The sequence below is a fragment of the Homalodisca vitripennis genome, chromosome 7 (assembly GCF_021130785.1).
Source record: "Homalodisca vitripennis isolate AUS2020 chromosome 7, UT_GWSS_2.1, whole genome shotgun sequence".
In the NCBI taxonomy this organism is placed as follows: Eukaryota; Metazoa; Arthropoda; class Insecta; order Hemiptera; family Cicadellidae; genus Homalodisca; species Homalodisca vitripennis.
This window is the reverse complement of record NC_060213.1, coordinates 114,350,976-114,364,840: the sequence shown is the minus strand read 5'-3', so window position 1 is coordinate 114,364,840 and position 13,865 is coordinate 114,350,976. Positions and strand designations below refer to the sequence as shown.

Genomic DNA, 13,865 nt, shown 5'->3' with positions numbered 1-13,865 from the left:
TTCCTCTTCTAACTAATACTTTTTCCTCCTTTATCCATACATATTGATAACCAATGTCTCTTAGCTTTTTGGCATTAAACAACAGATTCTTGTTAAACACAGTTAGATGCTCATTAATGTACACTTTCGTTTCTGGCACATTGGAAACAAATCTAGTTGATAATAAATTATTCTTTTTATCTTTACTTTCCTTTACTTTTATCCTTACTATTTGTAGGCATTCTGTGGCTGGCCTGTATATCCCTAGAATAATCCAATTGCACCTGAATGATCTCTGTAAGTTTGGTTACAATTTCAGGTTACATCTTCTCACCCTCAACTTCAGGAATACCATCAATCTGGGTGTTATGGTTGTGATTATATTGATCAAATTCCTCAAATCGCTCTTTAAGGTTACGTAGCTCGTTTTTTTAGTGAGGTATTTTCCCTAACTAGACTACTGTTTAATTTTTCCATCTCTTTTAATTTAGAAAGATACCCCACAACTTTTTTATCGTATTCATCTACTTTGTCAGAAAAAAATTGAAGTGAAGCTTTAATTTCCACAATTTCGTCTTTAACTAATTCTGTGTGAGCAATTAACTGTTCTTTTACTGTGCTTTCAATTTTCAATAAACAATCTCCATGCAGTTTTTGTATTAAATCCTGAATATTACCTGATGAAGGCTTACTACAACTTCTACATTTCCATTCACATCTTCTTTTCTGTCCCATCCTGGTCCAAGTTTGTTCTGCAATTCCGGCACACTCAAAATGTAATCTACAGTTATTAACAGAACACATTGCATATTCACCTCCCTCATCCGGCACAATGTCATTACAAACTGAACAATTTTCGCTCATGATTGAGGTAGGATCACTAATAGACGCAATCTTGCACTTTACTCTGTAGTACAGTCTTACTACCCACCCACATCGTTACAAGGTGATACCCACCTACTAACAGTCTAACCACAGTCAGTGTCTTGTAACACCTTTGTTATTGAGTGAACTTAACACCTTTACTTCTCCAGTCAACTTCTCAAACTGTTGTACAAGATTCAAGATTCAAGATTCAAGATCTTTATTTGTTGTTAAACATGATTTACATGCAATAAACATCGTCAGTAATATGAATGGCTTAAAAAAATATTTAAACTAAGAACTTCTTATTTCAGTTTCCTTAAGCTTCTTTCAAATTTCTTAATTTTTAATAATTAATTAACAAATTTAAGAGTAACAAGAAACTAACAACAAGAATTAACAGAAAATATTAACAAGATTAACAGTGAATAACAAAACAATAACAAAAAGCCTATAACTAGTGAATTAAAATAATCGAGATAAAATTGGTAAAAATAGTCAACAATTTAAAATAAACTACAACAAATCAACAGTAATGAATGTATTATCCTAATTTAAAATCTCATATCACTAGTATCACTTGCCAAATATTGTTCTATAGAATAAAAAGCTTTCTCTTTAAACCAGGTCCTCAGTACATTTTTAAATTTCACCATGCTGACCTGACCAAGCTATTATTGGTAGTTTTATTAAACAATTCTATTTCAATAAATATATGACTTTTTCTTTGTTTTCTCTAATCTAAACACTTAAAACATCTAACTTTCCATTATATCGAGTTGGGTAACTATGTACATCCTGTCTTAGCTGATATTTACTTAGGTTTGCCTTAACTCTTAGCAAACAATCATAAATAAATAGACAAGGCAGAGTCATTATATGTAATTCTTTAAAAACTGGGTAGCAAGACTCTCTTTTCTGGTATACCCTTAACTACTCTTAGTGCCTTTTTTTTGCCATAAAAACACTTGCTTGGCTGCACTACTATTACCCCATAACACCACTCCATACAGTAGATGAGGATGAAAGAATGCATAGTAAGCTGTCAACAGCATCTCTGAACTTACACAGCTTTTTAAATTTACGTAATAAATAAATTACTCTAGCTAATTTTTTACAAATAGTTTGAATATGAAAGTCCCAGCTTAGCCTACTATCTAAATATATACCTAACTGCTTAACAGGTTTAAAAATTATTGCTTAATCTAAAGGAGAAACATATGTGTTCAGTTTTGTCATTATTTACTACAAGAGAGTTGACTTTGAACCATTCTTTTTTGCTCTTTCTAATGCTCTGCTCTGATCCAACCACAAGAAGGTCTAGCTGTTTGTTCCTGCTCAGTAGTGTTGCATCATCTGCATATAGAACTGAATTGCAAGGCATGCTATTTGCAAAGTCATTCACCGCTATAATGAACAAGAAAGGTCCCAATACTGATCCTTGTTGGTACACCAATTTTTTACATTACAGAAATCAGATTGGTCATTAGCCTGTACCACCGTCTGCCTTCTACCAGTGAGGTATGATGAAAAAAGTCTCAGTTCCCCAATCCTTAACACCATATTGATTTAGTTTTTTCAACAGCAAGTCATGTGGAATGCAGTCAAATGCTTTTGATAGATCTATTAGTGTAGCAGAACATATGGTTTTTAACATTCAAAAACTATTTAAGACTTTACTGACTACTGATTCTACAGCCTTGATAGTATTACGGCCACGTATAAAAACCCAAACTGCTCATCACAGATTAAGACCATTCTGTGATATATAATCCATACAGCTGCTCTTTTATACAATGTTCAAAAATCTTACTAAAAATAGGTACCAAAGATATTGGGCGATAATTGGCTGGATTCCGTTTATTCTCCTTTCTTATAAATAGGTATCACTTTAATTACTTTCATAACATTTGGAAATACGTTTTGCTGAAGCATCATGTTGTACAGATATAATAGTGGCTCCAATATAACATAAATAATTTCTTTTACAACCTTGTTTGAAAAACCATATATGTCCTCACTTTGAGATTGAACTTAACTGTGATACACATTTCAAAATATCAAATTCTGTAATGTGATGCCACTTAAAACTTTAAATCTAAATTAGAATGACTAGACAGGTATTTGGTTTAAAAAAATTCTAAAGCTTTGCTACTATTATTGTTTTGACTGATGGCATTACTTTGATTTAGCTGGGAAGCAGCATTAACAAAATATTCATTCAATTGTTTGGAATCCACTTCTGGTTCTTTACTTAATTTTATACTTTGACTTTCTGCTTTTATTACATTCCATGCAGCTTTACACTTGTTATTTGCATTTTGAATGTAATGACTATTTGCAGCTATTTTGCCTGAGTAATTTTACACTTGTATCTTTTTTTTGCCAAAGCATAGTTATTCTTAAGCTGAATTTTATCCTCATTATTTACACCATGTTTTAAACCTATCGTACAAAACTAGCAAAAATTCTCTCATTTTCTTCAGTTCAGGTGTAAACCAATTAACTTTCGGTTTGTTTCTTAAAGAGTTAACTTTAGTTTTCTTAACCTTACAGCAGTTATTATAGATACCTGACAATACACCAATAAATGAAACTGAAAGCCTCATCTACATCACTATACATTCTTAATTGGCAACCAATCTACGTGTATTAGTTGAGCTTTCAAGTTAGAAATTGCTCCTGGTTTCAGATTTCTTACACTACAATATTTATTCTCTTTATCCCCTCGTTAAATTTGTATTGTTAAATGTTACAAAAAGTCCTGCATGGTCAGACAAACAAGGTTCAAATACTTTACAGTTAGTTTTTTTCTTTCAAGTCATTAGTTATGACATTGTCCAGGCATGCATTGTTTCTTGTACTCTCAGTATTTAAGCAATATAAGTTGTAAGATCTAAGCATGTTTAGGAAGGATACAGTTTTAAGTGTGTTCTTTTTTATGTCAATATTAAAATCACCTGATATTATAATCAATGCTCCATTGTACTTCTTAATTACAAACTTAATCAATAGTTCTAATAAATAAATAAACATACATACATCTGAAGTAGGTGTACGGTAAATGGTAATAACAATGCTATTTATGTCATTCAAAATAATTGCTGATACCTCAAATACTCCTTCAAGACAGAAACTACTTACATTAATTACGTTGTAATTTATACCCACTTTGACAAATATGCAACACCCACCCCTAGTAAGAGGAGTTTTTCTACAGTAAATATCTGCTAAAACATACCCTGATGGAATATACAGTGAACTTTCATCTTGATTCAACCAGTGCTCATTGATAGTTATTATGTTACAATTTAATTTATCTAATGCTAATTCTAAAGAAAACAACTTATTTTCTAATGGACTGTATATTTAGATGGAATAAACTCAGGAGTTTGTCAGTGTTGGTTGTGGTGTCGAAGGCTGAAGGTCCCCTGTAGGTGGTTGGTCGTTTCCCGCCGGTGTCGGTCTGGTCCCTGACGTGTGCTCGGGTTGACAGCTGCTTATCCCCGCTGCCTCACATATTCTCTCCGCCAACCATCTCTTACCAGTTCTATTGAGATGCATACCGTTTGATGTGTGCATCTGCCTCTCCGCTTTGCTAGCCTCCACCACAGTCACATTCGTAAGCACTCACCGAGTCTTTTGAGTTCCAAGTTAGTCTTCCTGGTCTCTTGGTTGACACATGACCAATCAACCAAGTTCGTATCTATTCGGAAGGTCCACTAGTATAATTTTTTTATCCTTACATTCGTCAAGAGTTTTTTAAAATTCTTTTTAATGCTTCTTCTCCCTCATTCCTAGCCACATCATTAGTCCCACACATAATAACTAACATGTCTTCTTCATTTTTTAGCTCTTCATCAATATTTTTCCTACTAAGAATTTGCGATGCACGGCCTCCAGGAGTGACAAAACCCACAGACTTGAGAGACTTGTTATGCTGATCATTATTATATTTGGGTGTTAATATGCCACGACAAGTCCTTCCCATGACTATCCGCACAGATCAACATTTTCTTCTCAGGAATTCTGTCCTCAACCTCATGCAAGACACTTGTGTCCCTCCACTGCACTATCATCGGGTGGTGTTAAAATATTGTAGCGATTTTCAGAAAAATAACTAGGCCCAACATTCTTACTTTTTGTAAAAAGACTGCCTTTTAAGAAAATTAACTTTATTCTGCTCTTTGTTAACCACAGATGAGTAGGAACGGTGATTAATAGTACGGTTAAGTTTGCTATTTTGAGAAAAGGATGTTAAAACTGCTGGTAAACTATTTCGTTTACTATCATGTTTCTTTTTTGAGACAACAGTAAAAGACTCTTCAGATGTCACTAAGTTATTCTTTAATTCTTTAATTTCAGCTTGAAGCAAAATAATTTTTCTCCTCTTTTTTGCAACACCATAGTTTCGAGACAGACATTTTGATTCCTAAGATCTTCAATTTCTTGTTTAGCTTTTTTTTGCAGATCCTCATTTAATGTATTCACAACAAAGTGTGTGTAAATTTTTCTAATTGTTGTTCAAGTTCTTTGTTTACTTCCATTGTAATATCATTAGTATGCCTATCCACATTCAATGTTTTGCAACACCTTCTTTGGTGTATGATCAAATAATTTTCATACTGAATCTGAACTTCATGTTGGTACTGCAAAAGGTAATAGAAATGGTGTAGGGAATTTGACAATGATACTTTGGTTGATCTAATTTATGTTTTACTCTGCAAGGTACTTGGATGAATACTTCTAAAATTTTATTTGTATATTGGTTTATCTTTTAGAACTTTCTACTAAAAATATCACACAATTATTTGGTTTGGCCACTGGCCTGCTAAAGTAATAAAAATAATATCTATTGAAAATAAATATAATATTCTTTTGTACGAAGACCATACAACTGCAAAAGTCAACACTGCAAATTTAACGAACACTGCAACCCTACAACGAAAACATCTCATCCAACAACTCTATGACAATCCATTAGTAGACAATTTTAAAAATAAAAAAATCATCGTAGCTTTAAAAGAGGCAGCACTAGCTTTTAAATCTACTAATAATTGTTTCAATAACGAACTAGCGGTATCAGAAATATCTGCAACCCCTAACCAGACCTCAGACTCTCTGACATCCAGGACAAAATAAAAAACCTAAATATAGAGGAACCAGACCTGGAAACCTCTCTTACCCTGGCTGCAGAGGTAGGAAATGCCCTGCTCTCTGAAAACAATAAATTAAGATTGGCATTTCAAGACATGACTAATGAAAATTCAAAACTAGCACATACAATCTCTGAAATGACACAGCTCAATGAAATTCATAACCAGGCATTAATTATTGAGAAGCTAGAATTTGAAAAGGAGATGCTTCTGAGTAGAAATGCCTCTCTAAAAGACAATTGTTAAAATTTTGTTGTTATTGATTAATAAGTTAGTTTAATGTATAACAAGAATTAAAAAAGGATTTTCTGAATCAAATTTTTTATAATATTCGCTTTAAAAAGTATCTCTTATCTAATTTTGTACACTGATCTTCCAAAGTCAATTTTGAATTGAAGATGTTATGAAGAGGAGGTGAAGTAACTTTCAGATCTTACCAATTTTCAATTTTTTTCGTCATAGATTTTTATTGATAAATAAATTTTTAAAAGGGATACAATGTATTTGTGATATTATACTATTAAAACATAATGCTGTTAGTGCTCAACACTTATTCTAAAGGGCCATTAAAGGATTTGGAGGGGATAGAATCCTACTTCATACGCTGAAGCACTGATGGAGACAGAAATTTGGCAAAAAATGTGTTACCATATGGGTTTCCTCAAAAGTTACCAATTTACATGATCTTATATATCAGTAATGGTAACAAATAGCCATTAAACTATAAGAACAAAAGATGTAGAAAATTTAATCAGCTGTCATTTTGTATACGTGTACAGTATATTTCTGTAGGACCAACTCCTAGAGAACATACATGTACATGTGCCTGATTTATGAGACATAGGCGAATCACCAAAAAAAGGAACTTTTGATCACCTTTCTCCATCTGTCGCCACCGATAGGTTTGAGAACTTTTAGTGTCTTAAACTCTTCTCATCTTAAAATTTATTGACTCTTCTAGAATCATTCGTTGACTGGGCTATTAGTACAGTTAGTTATATTATCATAAAGCAAGAAAATGATATTAAGAAACTTCTGATTTATTGTAAATTAAAAGGCTTATGGTGCATGAAATGTAACCTTAGCTCATACTCAAGCTAGTTTACTGACTGAAAATTTCATACGCTGTTTGTTATTCCTATGTAATGTATTTTTGTGCATGATGTACTCAAAATCCACTCTTTAAACTTCTTAGTAGTTTCTAATCATTTACTCATTAAAATAAACAATTTATCTAATACTACTTACTTATGAAATTGTTATTAATAAACTTTGTTTTTTCCTCAGAATGACGGAGACAGACAAAATTGTTAAAAGGATTATTGAAGGACTGAAGATCATAGGAAATAGTAAATTTGATAATAAAGCAGACCTTTTGAAGATATTGTCAAATGCTGAAGATCTTTTGTTTGCGGTTTACAAGGCAGGCGTATTAAACACAGCTTATACTTTGGAAGAAAAGAGAACAATTGGCCCTTTGGTCCCAATTGCCCTGCAAGCATTAGGCTACAAATTATCTACCCTTGAAAACTCTTTTTCTTCACATAGTATAGATGCAGTGAGAATTCAGCGATCTGGCCTCCAATTCTTTATCGATACATTCAAAGACTTTCCTTTAAGCACTGAAGACAAACCAGCTACTTTAGAGGAAACGCTCAAGGAATTTGTAGAGCGTGAAGACTTAAACGGTCTAGACGACTGTCTCAGAACTGCAGAATTCGATTGTTATTCTGACGACAGCGAGCGAAGTGCTAATCTTCAAGCAGAAATCTCCAAACTACCTTCAACTCACTGGTGGTTCATTGAATAATTATAGTAAAATACTTTCTTATTAAAAATCAGAAGAGTCTTTCAGTTCTCTTACAATATGGTCAACTGGGATGCTGAAGATGTTAGAGAATTCAAGAAGGAGGCACAGACTACGCAGCAAGAATACTGCGATCTCCTAGGTGACAGAGAATGGGATGTAATTGAGGTAAACAGTCAGTCAATATTAAGGAGAAAAGTTGGTTTTGGTATATTCGGACCCCCTCCTTCAATACCAACTCCAGAAAATCGGGAGACAGGATATAGTAAAGAGCAATTCGATGTATTAGAAAAAGTATGTGATCAATTGGTTGAGACTTTGGACTTCTCTAACCGTAATATTCACTTTGCTTGCATCTTCATGGTTATGAAAGTATTCAACGATCGTTACACTGTTCCATTGTTTAAAGCTAAAGGAGAAGATGAATCTTCATCCAAATGTGTCTTTGTTGATACAGGTGCTCGCAAATACTCCAGTTGGGATGATTACTTACAAAATAATACTCTTCAAAAGTGCATTTACTGCTACCCTACTAATGGGCTGTATGAGAACAATAACTCTAATGAAGTGTGTGTTTCCTTTGGTACGTCTCCTGCTTGTGACGTGACAAGTAGAGTATTAAGTTTTCTTGACACAGTTTCGACTGTAGCCACAGTTTCTGCCACCATTGTAGGAGTAGCAGCACTCTGTACAGTTCCTATCGCTGGGCCAATCATGGCCGCATCTGTAGCCGCTGGAGTGTCCACAGGTGCTTATGGAGTAACCAGAAGTTCATATGTTCTGTACGATCGTGCAACTCATAGCCAAAGTATTGGTCTGAGTGATGCTGAAGCTAGAGGATGTTGGTTATCTATTGTTGGATCAAGTTTGGGATTTGCGCAAGGCCGAATGATCGCTTCTATGACAAACGCTGCAAGAGCTGGTGAAGTTATGGGCAAAGCTGGCCGCATTGCATTCCTCATAGTTCAAACAGGAAGTCTGACAGTTAATGGAATTGGCATTGTGCATGGTCTTGCGATTCTGATTGATAAAAGTGAAAGAAATGAGTTAACACCTTTAGATGTGTTCCAATTCAGCGCATCAGTTCTATTCTTCACCAATTCAGCAATAAACTGTAAAACTGCTAGCACTATTATCAAAGAAGTGCAACACGATGTCATTAACAGTCATAGAGAAGGTCTCAGCAAAGATGCAAAAAAGTTGTTCAACAAACAAACTGGGAAACTTCGTGGCCGTGATGAAATGTATGGAAATGCTAAGGTTGTGAAACAGCTGAATCGTATTGAAAACTCTCAAGAGCTTTATGAAATGATGGTGAAAAAAGACGTCTCAACTCGCAAGGTAAAAATGTATTAACTTATTGTATTTAATAGTACAAAAACACACACACACACACATTTATAAATATACAATACAGAGAACATTTCTAAATACCTGTAAAACCTCTTGAGAGCCTTTTTCAGAATTTGAAATTAGACTTTTACTAAAAATTAATATGGATGAGTCCACTTTCCAGTCTAATTCAGGATATCAATATAAAACATAAATTATATGTAACGTATATCTGAAAATAAATGCTTTGTTTTCCATATGTCTGTGTACCCTATGTGATCAGTAGAAAAATATTTTAATTTTTAAAACTATTTAAATTACACTATTTAAATTTTGTCTTAATATTGAGAATATCCCTAAGTATGATACATCAACTGGCTGTAGCTCTACCCATACTTCATTAAATAACAGATGCTGCAGTAAAGTGAACTGTGCAAACAGCACTACATATTCTGCATACGAATAGTACCTGCGTAATGTATTAGTTTCGTTTTTTGTAAGTATATATTGGCTATTGTTCAGCAAAACTCATTTTAAATGTGTTTACAATATTAAGAAATTTAAAAAATAATAGAAAGCTAGACCTTTCTGAGACAGTGTCTCTTAAACCTTCTCATGCTGCATTTAATATGAGATGTGTTTACACACATAAGAAAGCACACTTAGAAAGCAGTTTCCATCCTTACTCAACCTGAATATTCTTTTAGTGCAGAAGCAGCACAAAAATCCTTTTAGGATTAAATTTCCTCCTACCACAATTGCCACACAAAGCCTGGCACTGGTGATTTGTGAAGAGATACATCCTCCCCTAATCACAGGTCTGGTTGTCAAAAGTTGTCCTTATTCATCTAGCACATAAAAGCTTGTCACTAAGCCTGTCTGAGCTAGCACTAGTGATTGTGAAGAGAAACTTCCTCTCTACAGTTTTACAGCTTTGTGAAGTGTTCAAGCCAAAATTATTGCTGAAATTAAGTAAACACTTTCACAATTTCAAAAATAATGGCCACTTCAGTATTTTTATAGTTAATTTCATTAAAACTAATTAAAATATTTTATTAAAAATTAGTACTAAAAATTTTGTAATGAGACCATTTATATATTATGGGCTAGTAAACATATATTAATTGCCTTAATTTCTAATTTATTCAGACCAAATGTTGAATTGAAATAATACTTCTTATGACTGATAAATTTGTTGGCCAACTTAATTTAATGACGGTTTCAGAGTGGGGTTTGTTTAATAATAAATAATTCAAAAAATTCCTTTATTTCTTAAGCGTTTCTCAGCATGTTTTTCAGAATAACTTGCGTCAAATGGTATATTGCCTAATACATAACAAACAAACTTTAACAAAAATGACAAAAACACACACTCTGATTTAAACATTTTAAAGGCAAGATAAGTATAGATACTGAAATAAAAATTATGAATAAAAAAGTGAAGCCATGTTGGTTGAGGCGAGGTTGTCTGTACAGAACAAGTTTCTCTATCACTTTATAAAATGGTTCATGAGAAAGATAGGCCTTTAGTCATTTGGATCTTTGGATTCCCTTTCTTAAGTTCAAGGTAAACTTTTGCCACTTAATAGTTCTGGGAATTTTCCTTGAGTAAATTTTTTTTATTTATGTTAGTTATAGCCTTACTTCTTTACATCCTTTTAGTACTGTTGAGGATATTTCATTCAACCCTAAAGAGGGTTTGACTTTAAGGAAACCTTATCATGCTGTCTATTTCCTTTCCTACAAATTGTGTTTAAAGTTTGTTTATTATGGTAGAAGGTTTGTGAATGAAATAGGATTTTTCTAAACATTTGAAAAAATAGTCCATAAGCTAAAACAGTGATATCAGTTTTAACCACATATAATCAAGACATAAGGTAAAAATACATCATAATAGTGATATTTGCCCTGGTAGCTATGGAATATAGCAGTATAGATGAGAATCTTTTTTGAGATTCAACATTAAACCGCAGGACTACATTGGTTGTGGTTACATAAGGCACTTACAATTTGTCAGCTTGTTTCTTCTTGGGAAAGTTGCCAGATTCTTGATTTTGCCTTTTGCATATTCGTTGAATTAAATTTTATCTTTCATCGAGAACATTTAGAGCTAATCAGTCACTGATTCTGCTAGATGACGGTCTGATATAAACCACATGCCTCTGAGTGTCAGTAAATCAATGATGGTTACTAAAAAAACTCTTATACTCTTGTGATGGTGATAAAATGATTCCTTTATATTATAAAATTATATTATGCATGATTCTGGTGTTTAAATATAGTCCAAGCTAACCTCGACAATGTAAGCAGGTTTTTAATTTTAATTACAACATTAATAATTAAAACATTTTTGGTAACAACATTGACAAATTTTGTACGGAATGTAAGATTGACATACGAGCTGTGGCCGTGTGAATACTGTTTGTGCTCGGTTTCTTTTAAGACTTCATTTTTCTCGTTGTATAGTTGGGCCCTAGAGAGCAAAGACGCAGTGTTTGGTAGAAAGTACAATAATTTAAGTAACACCCCACAATTAGGAATGTCTGAACATATAATTTGATAAGCTATTCCAATTTGATTCAACCATGACTACTGTACTGCAATCTTTCTATTTGATCAGTGTAAATTGGACATCTAAATCTATTACATCAAATAGTAAGTAATTAGTATAAAAATGCTCATCCATTTCCTCATTTTCAGGTCAAATTGACTGAAAAAGGATTTAAAGGACAGTTGGTAGTCAACAAGAACCTTAAAATTCATCCTCTCAAACTGCTGGAAATCCCCGCTGAATCACGGAAAGCTATCTTTAACTCGACTAGAAACTATTCCAATGGGACACTAACCAAAGATCAATTTCACAAGGACATGAAAGTGTATTGCAGAAAGCATCAAATCGCCTTTGAAAGCATGAGAAAAGAAACTACGCAAAAGCTTTGTCAGATGTATGGAAAAGAAAATTTAAATGATATTGTAGTGGGTGGGAAAAAGATATTTGCAAATGCTACGCCCCATGAAATAGATCGTTTGCGAGTTGTTCTTGAGAACACAGCGAAGAATAACCAAGAGATACTACAAATGACAACAGAGTTTGCAGCATCAAGTGGATGTACCACAACAAAGGACTTTATCATATATACTGAGTATTTTGTAGCAGACCTCAACGAGACTGTAAACTCCTACGAAGCGAGATATCAACAAGATTTGACTGCAGCTAAAACTCAGCCTGATTTCAAACAATCAAAATTTGATGAAGACCGTGGCATAGGGCAAGGTATGAAAAGAAAAGAATTTCACAGGCAGAAAGCTATGAATCAGTTCAAGACTGAAGAAGATTATGCTAGACTGAAAGAGCGTTACAACTCTTTGAAATCCAAAGTCGCTCCATTGAACCAAAAGTGCAAACCGGGTTTCTTCAGTGATGATGCTGCTACCTATCACCATTTGAAGCACAAGCATTTCGGCACTAGTGGAAATCTAACAGAGGAGCAGTACTTCGAAATTGCTCAAGAGGTTGTTGGAAACCCGACGAACAAGAAAAATTCAATGTTGAGTCAAGACGGTAGCTGCGTGATGATTACATACATAGAGCCAGAAAGAGGAGTGAGAGCAATAAAAATTGATAGAGATGGAAATTCTGGCATTGCTACTGTCATGTACGATCCGAAGCTTCTTCCAAACAAATGCTAGGTATTGCAAAAAGTTGATAGTTTGTTATGGATATGGATAAATATAGATCAATATTTATTACCATCACCTTATAAATTGAACATTATGTGGTAGCCACCTGTTACAAATGTTTAAAAAAATCAATTCTAAATTTATGATACCATAATTAATTATTTCTTATGATATTGTGTTTCGGTTACCAAAACATGTGCTTTAATAATATTAAAATGTATTAATTTAAATTCATAACAAATATTTTGAATTTAAATAATATCAGTAATAAGTTCTAGATGTACTTGAAGAGTTAAACCTATACAAACCTGTTTGTAATTAGCTCTGATATGGTTTACACTACTAAAGTGAAATGTTGGAAACATCTCAAAATTATCTAGGCAATTAAAAAAAATTGAAAATCTTTTAATATATGCATAATATGCTCTTTTTAGGTGCTTTTGTGTAATGAATAACATTTTAATAATTTAAGTTTTTGAATAAAGTATTTTTGACTCTGAAAAAATTAATTAAAACGTAAAATATTTTTGGGGTATACACATTTTGAATTTATTATGAAGTCCACAATTTAGGGTGACTCTCATAATTATTGAGAAAAGTAAACCACAACCCTTGGTTCAATATTTCACAAAAGAGAACAATTTTTGACATTATGCAATCCCCACAGCGTTATAGACCAATTTTAATCTAAATAATTAAGTTTGTACTTATTTTAAACAATATGTTAAATATTAATTTTTTAGTGTTACAGTTGTACTTTGGATATAGTTTTTCTATGTTAATGTTTCAAATTTCTCGGAAATTGGGTTAATCTTATTTTGATTTTGATTCCCAAGTGCTTCTTGTTTTTAAATTTCATTATTTTCTTTGAATTTTCTAGAATTACAATGCTGAATGCTGGAATATGTACTTACAGTGTTCATAGAGCACTGATAATCATGGATATTACTTTACTTTTCTTACTAATTGCAACAGTAGCCTTATATTTTGTACTAATTGCAACAGCAGCCTTATATTTTGTACTAATTACAACAGTAGCCTTAAAT

General features: G+C 33.0%; 1 protein-coding gene across 1 annotated transcript in view; it reads left to right on the top strand.

Moving 5' to 3' along the window:
- Positions 1-13,865, top strand: part of LOC124366222 — a 60,004-nt gene that overhangs the window by 30,375 nt on the left and 15,764 nt on the right. Inside the window, exons 2-3 of the mRNA XM_046822612.1 lie at positions 7,287-9,147; positions 11,839-12,828. Of these exons, the coding sequence (XP_046678568.1) occupies positions 7,867-9,147; positions 11,839-12,828 (2,271 nt within the window). The 5' untranslated portion in view covers positions 7,287-7,866. The remainder of the gene's footprint in view (positions 1-7,286; positions 9,148-11,838; positions 12,829-13,865) is intronic.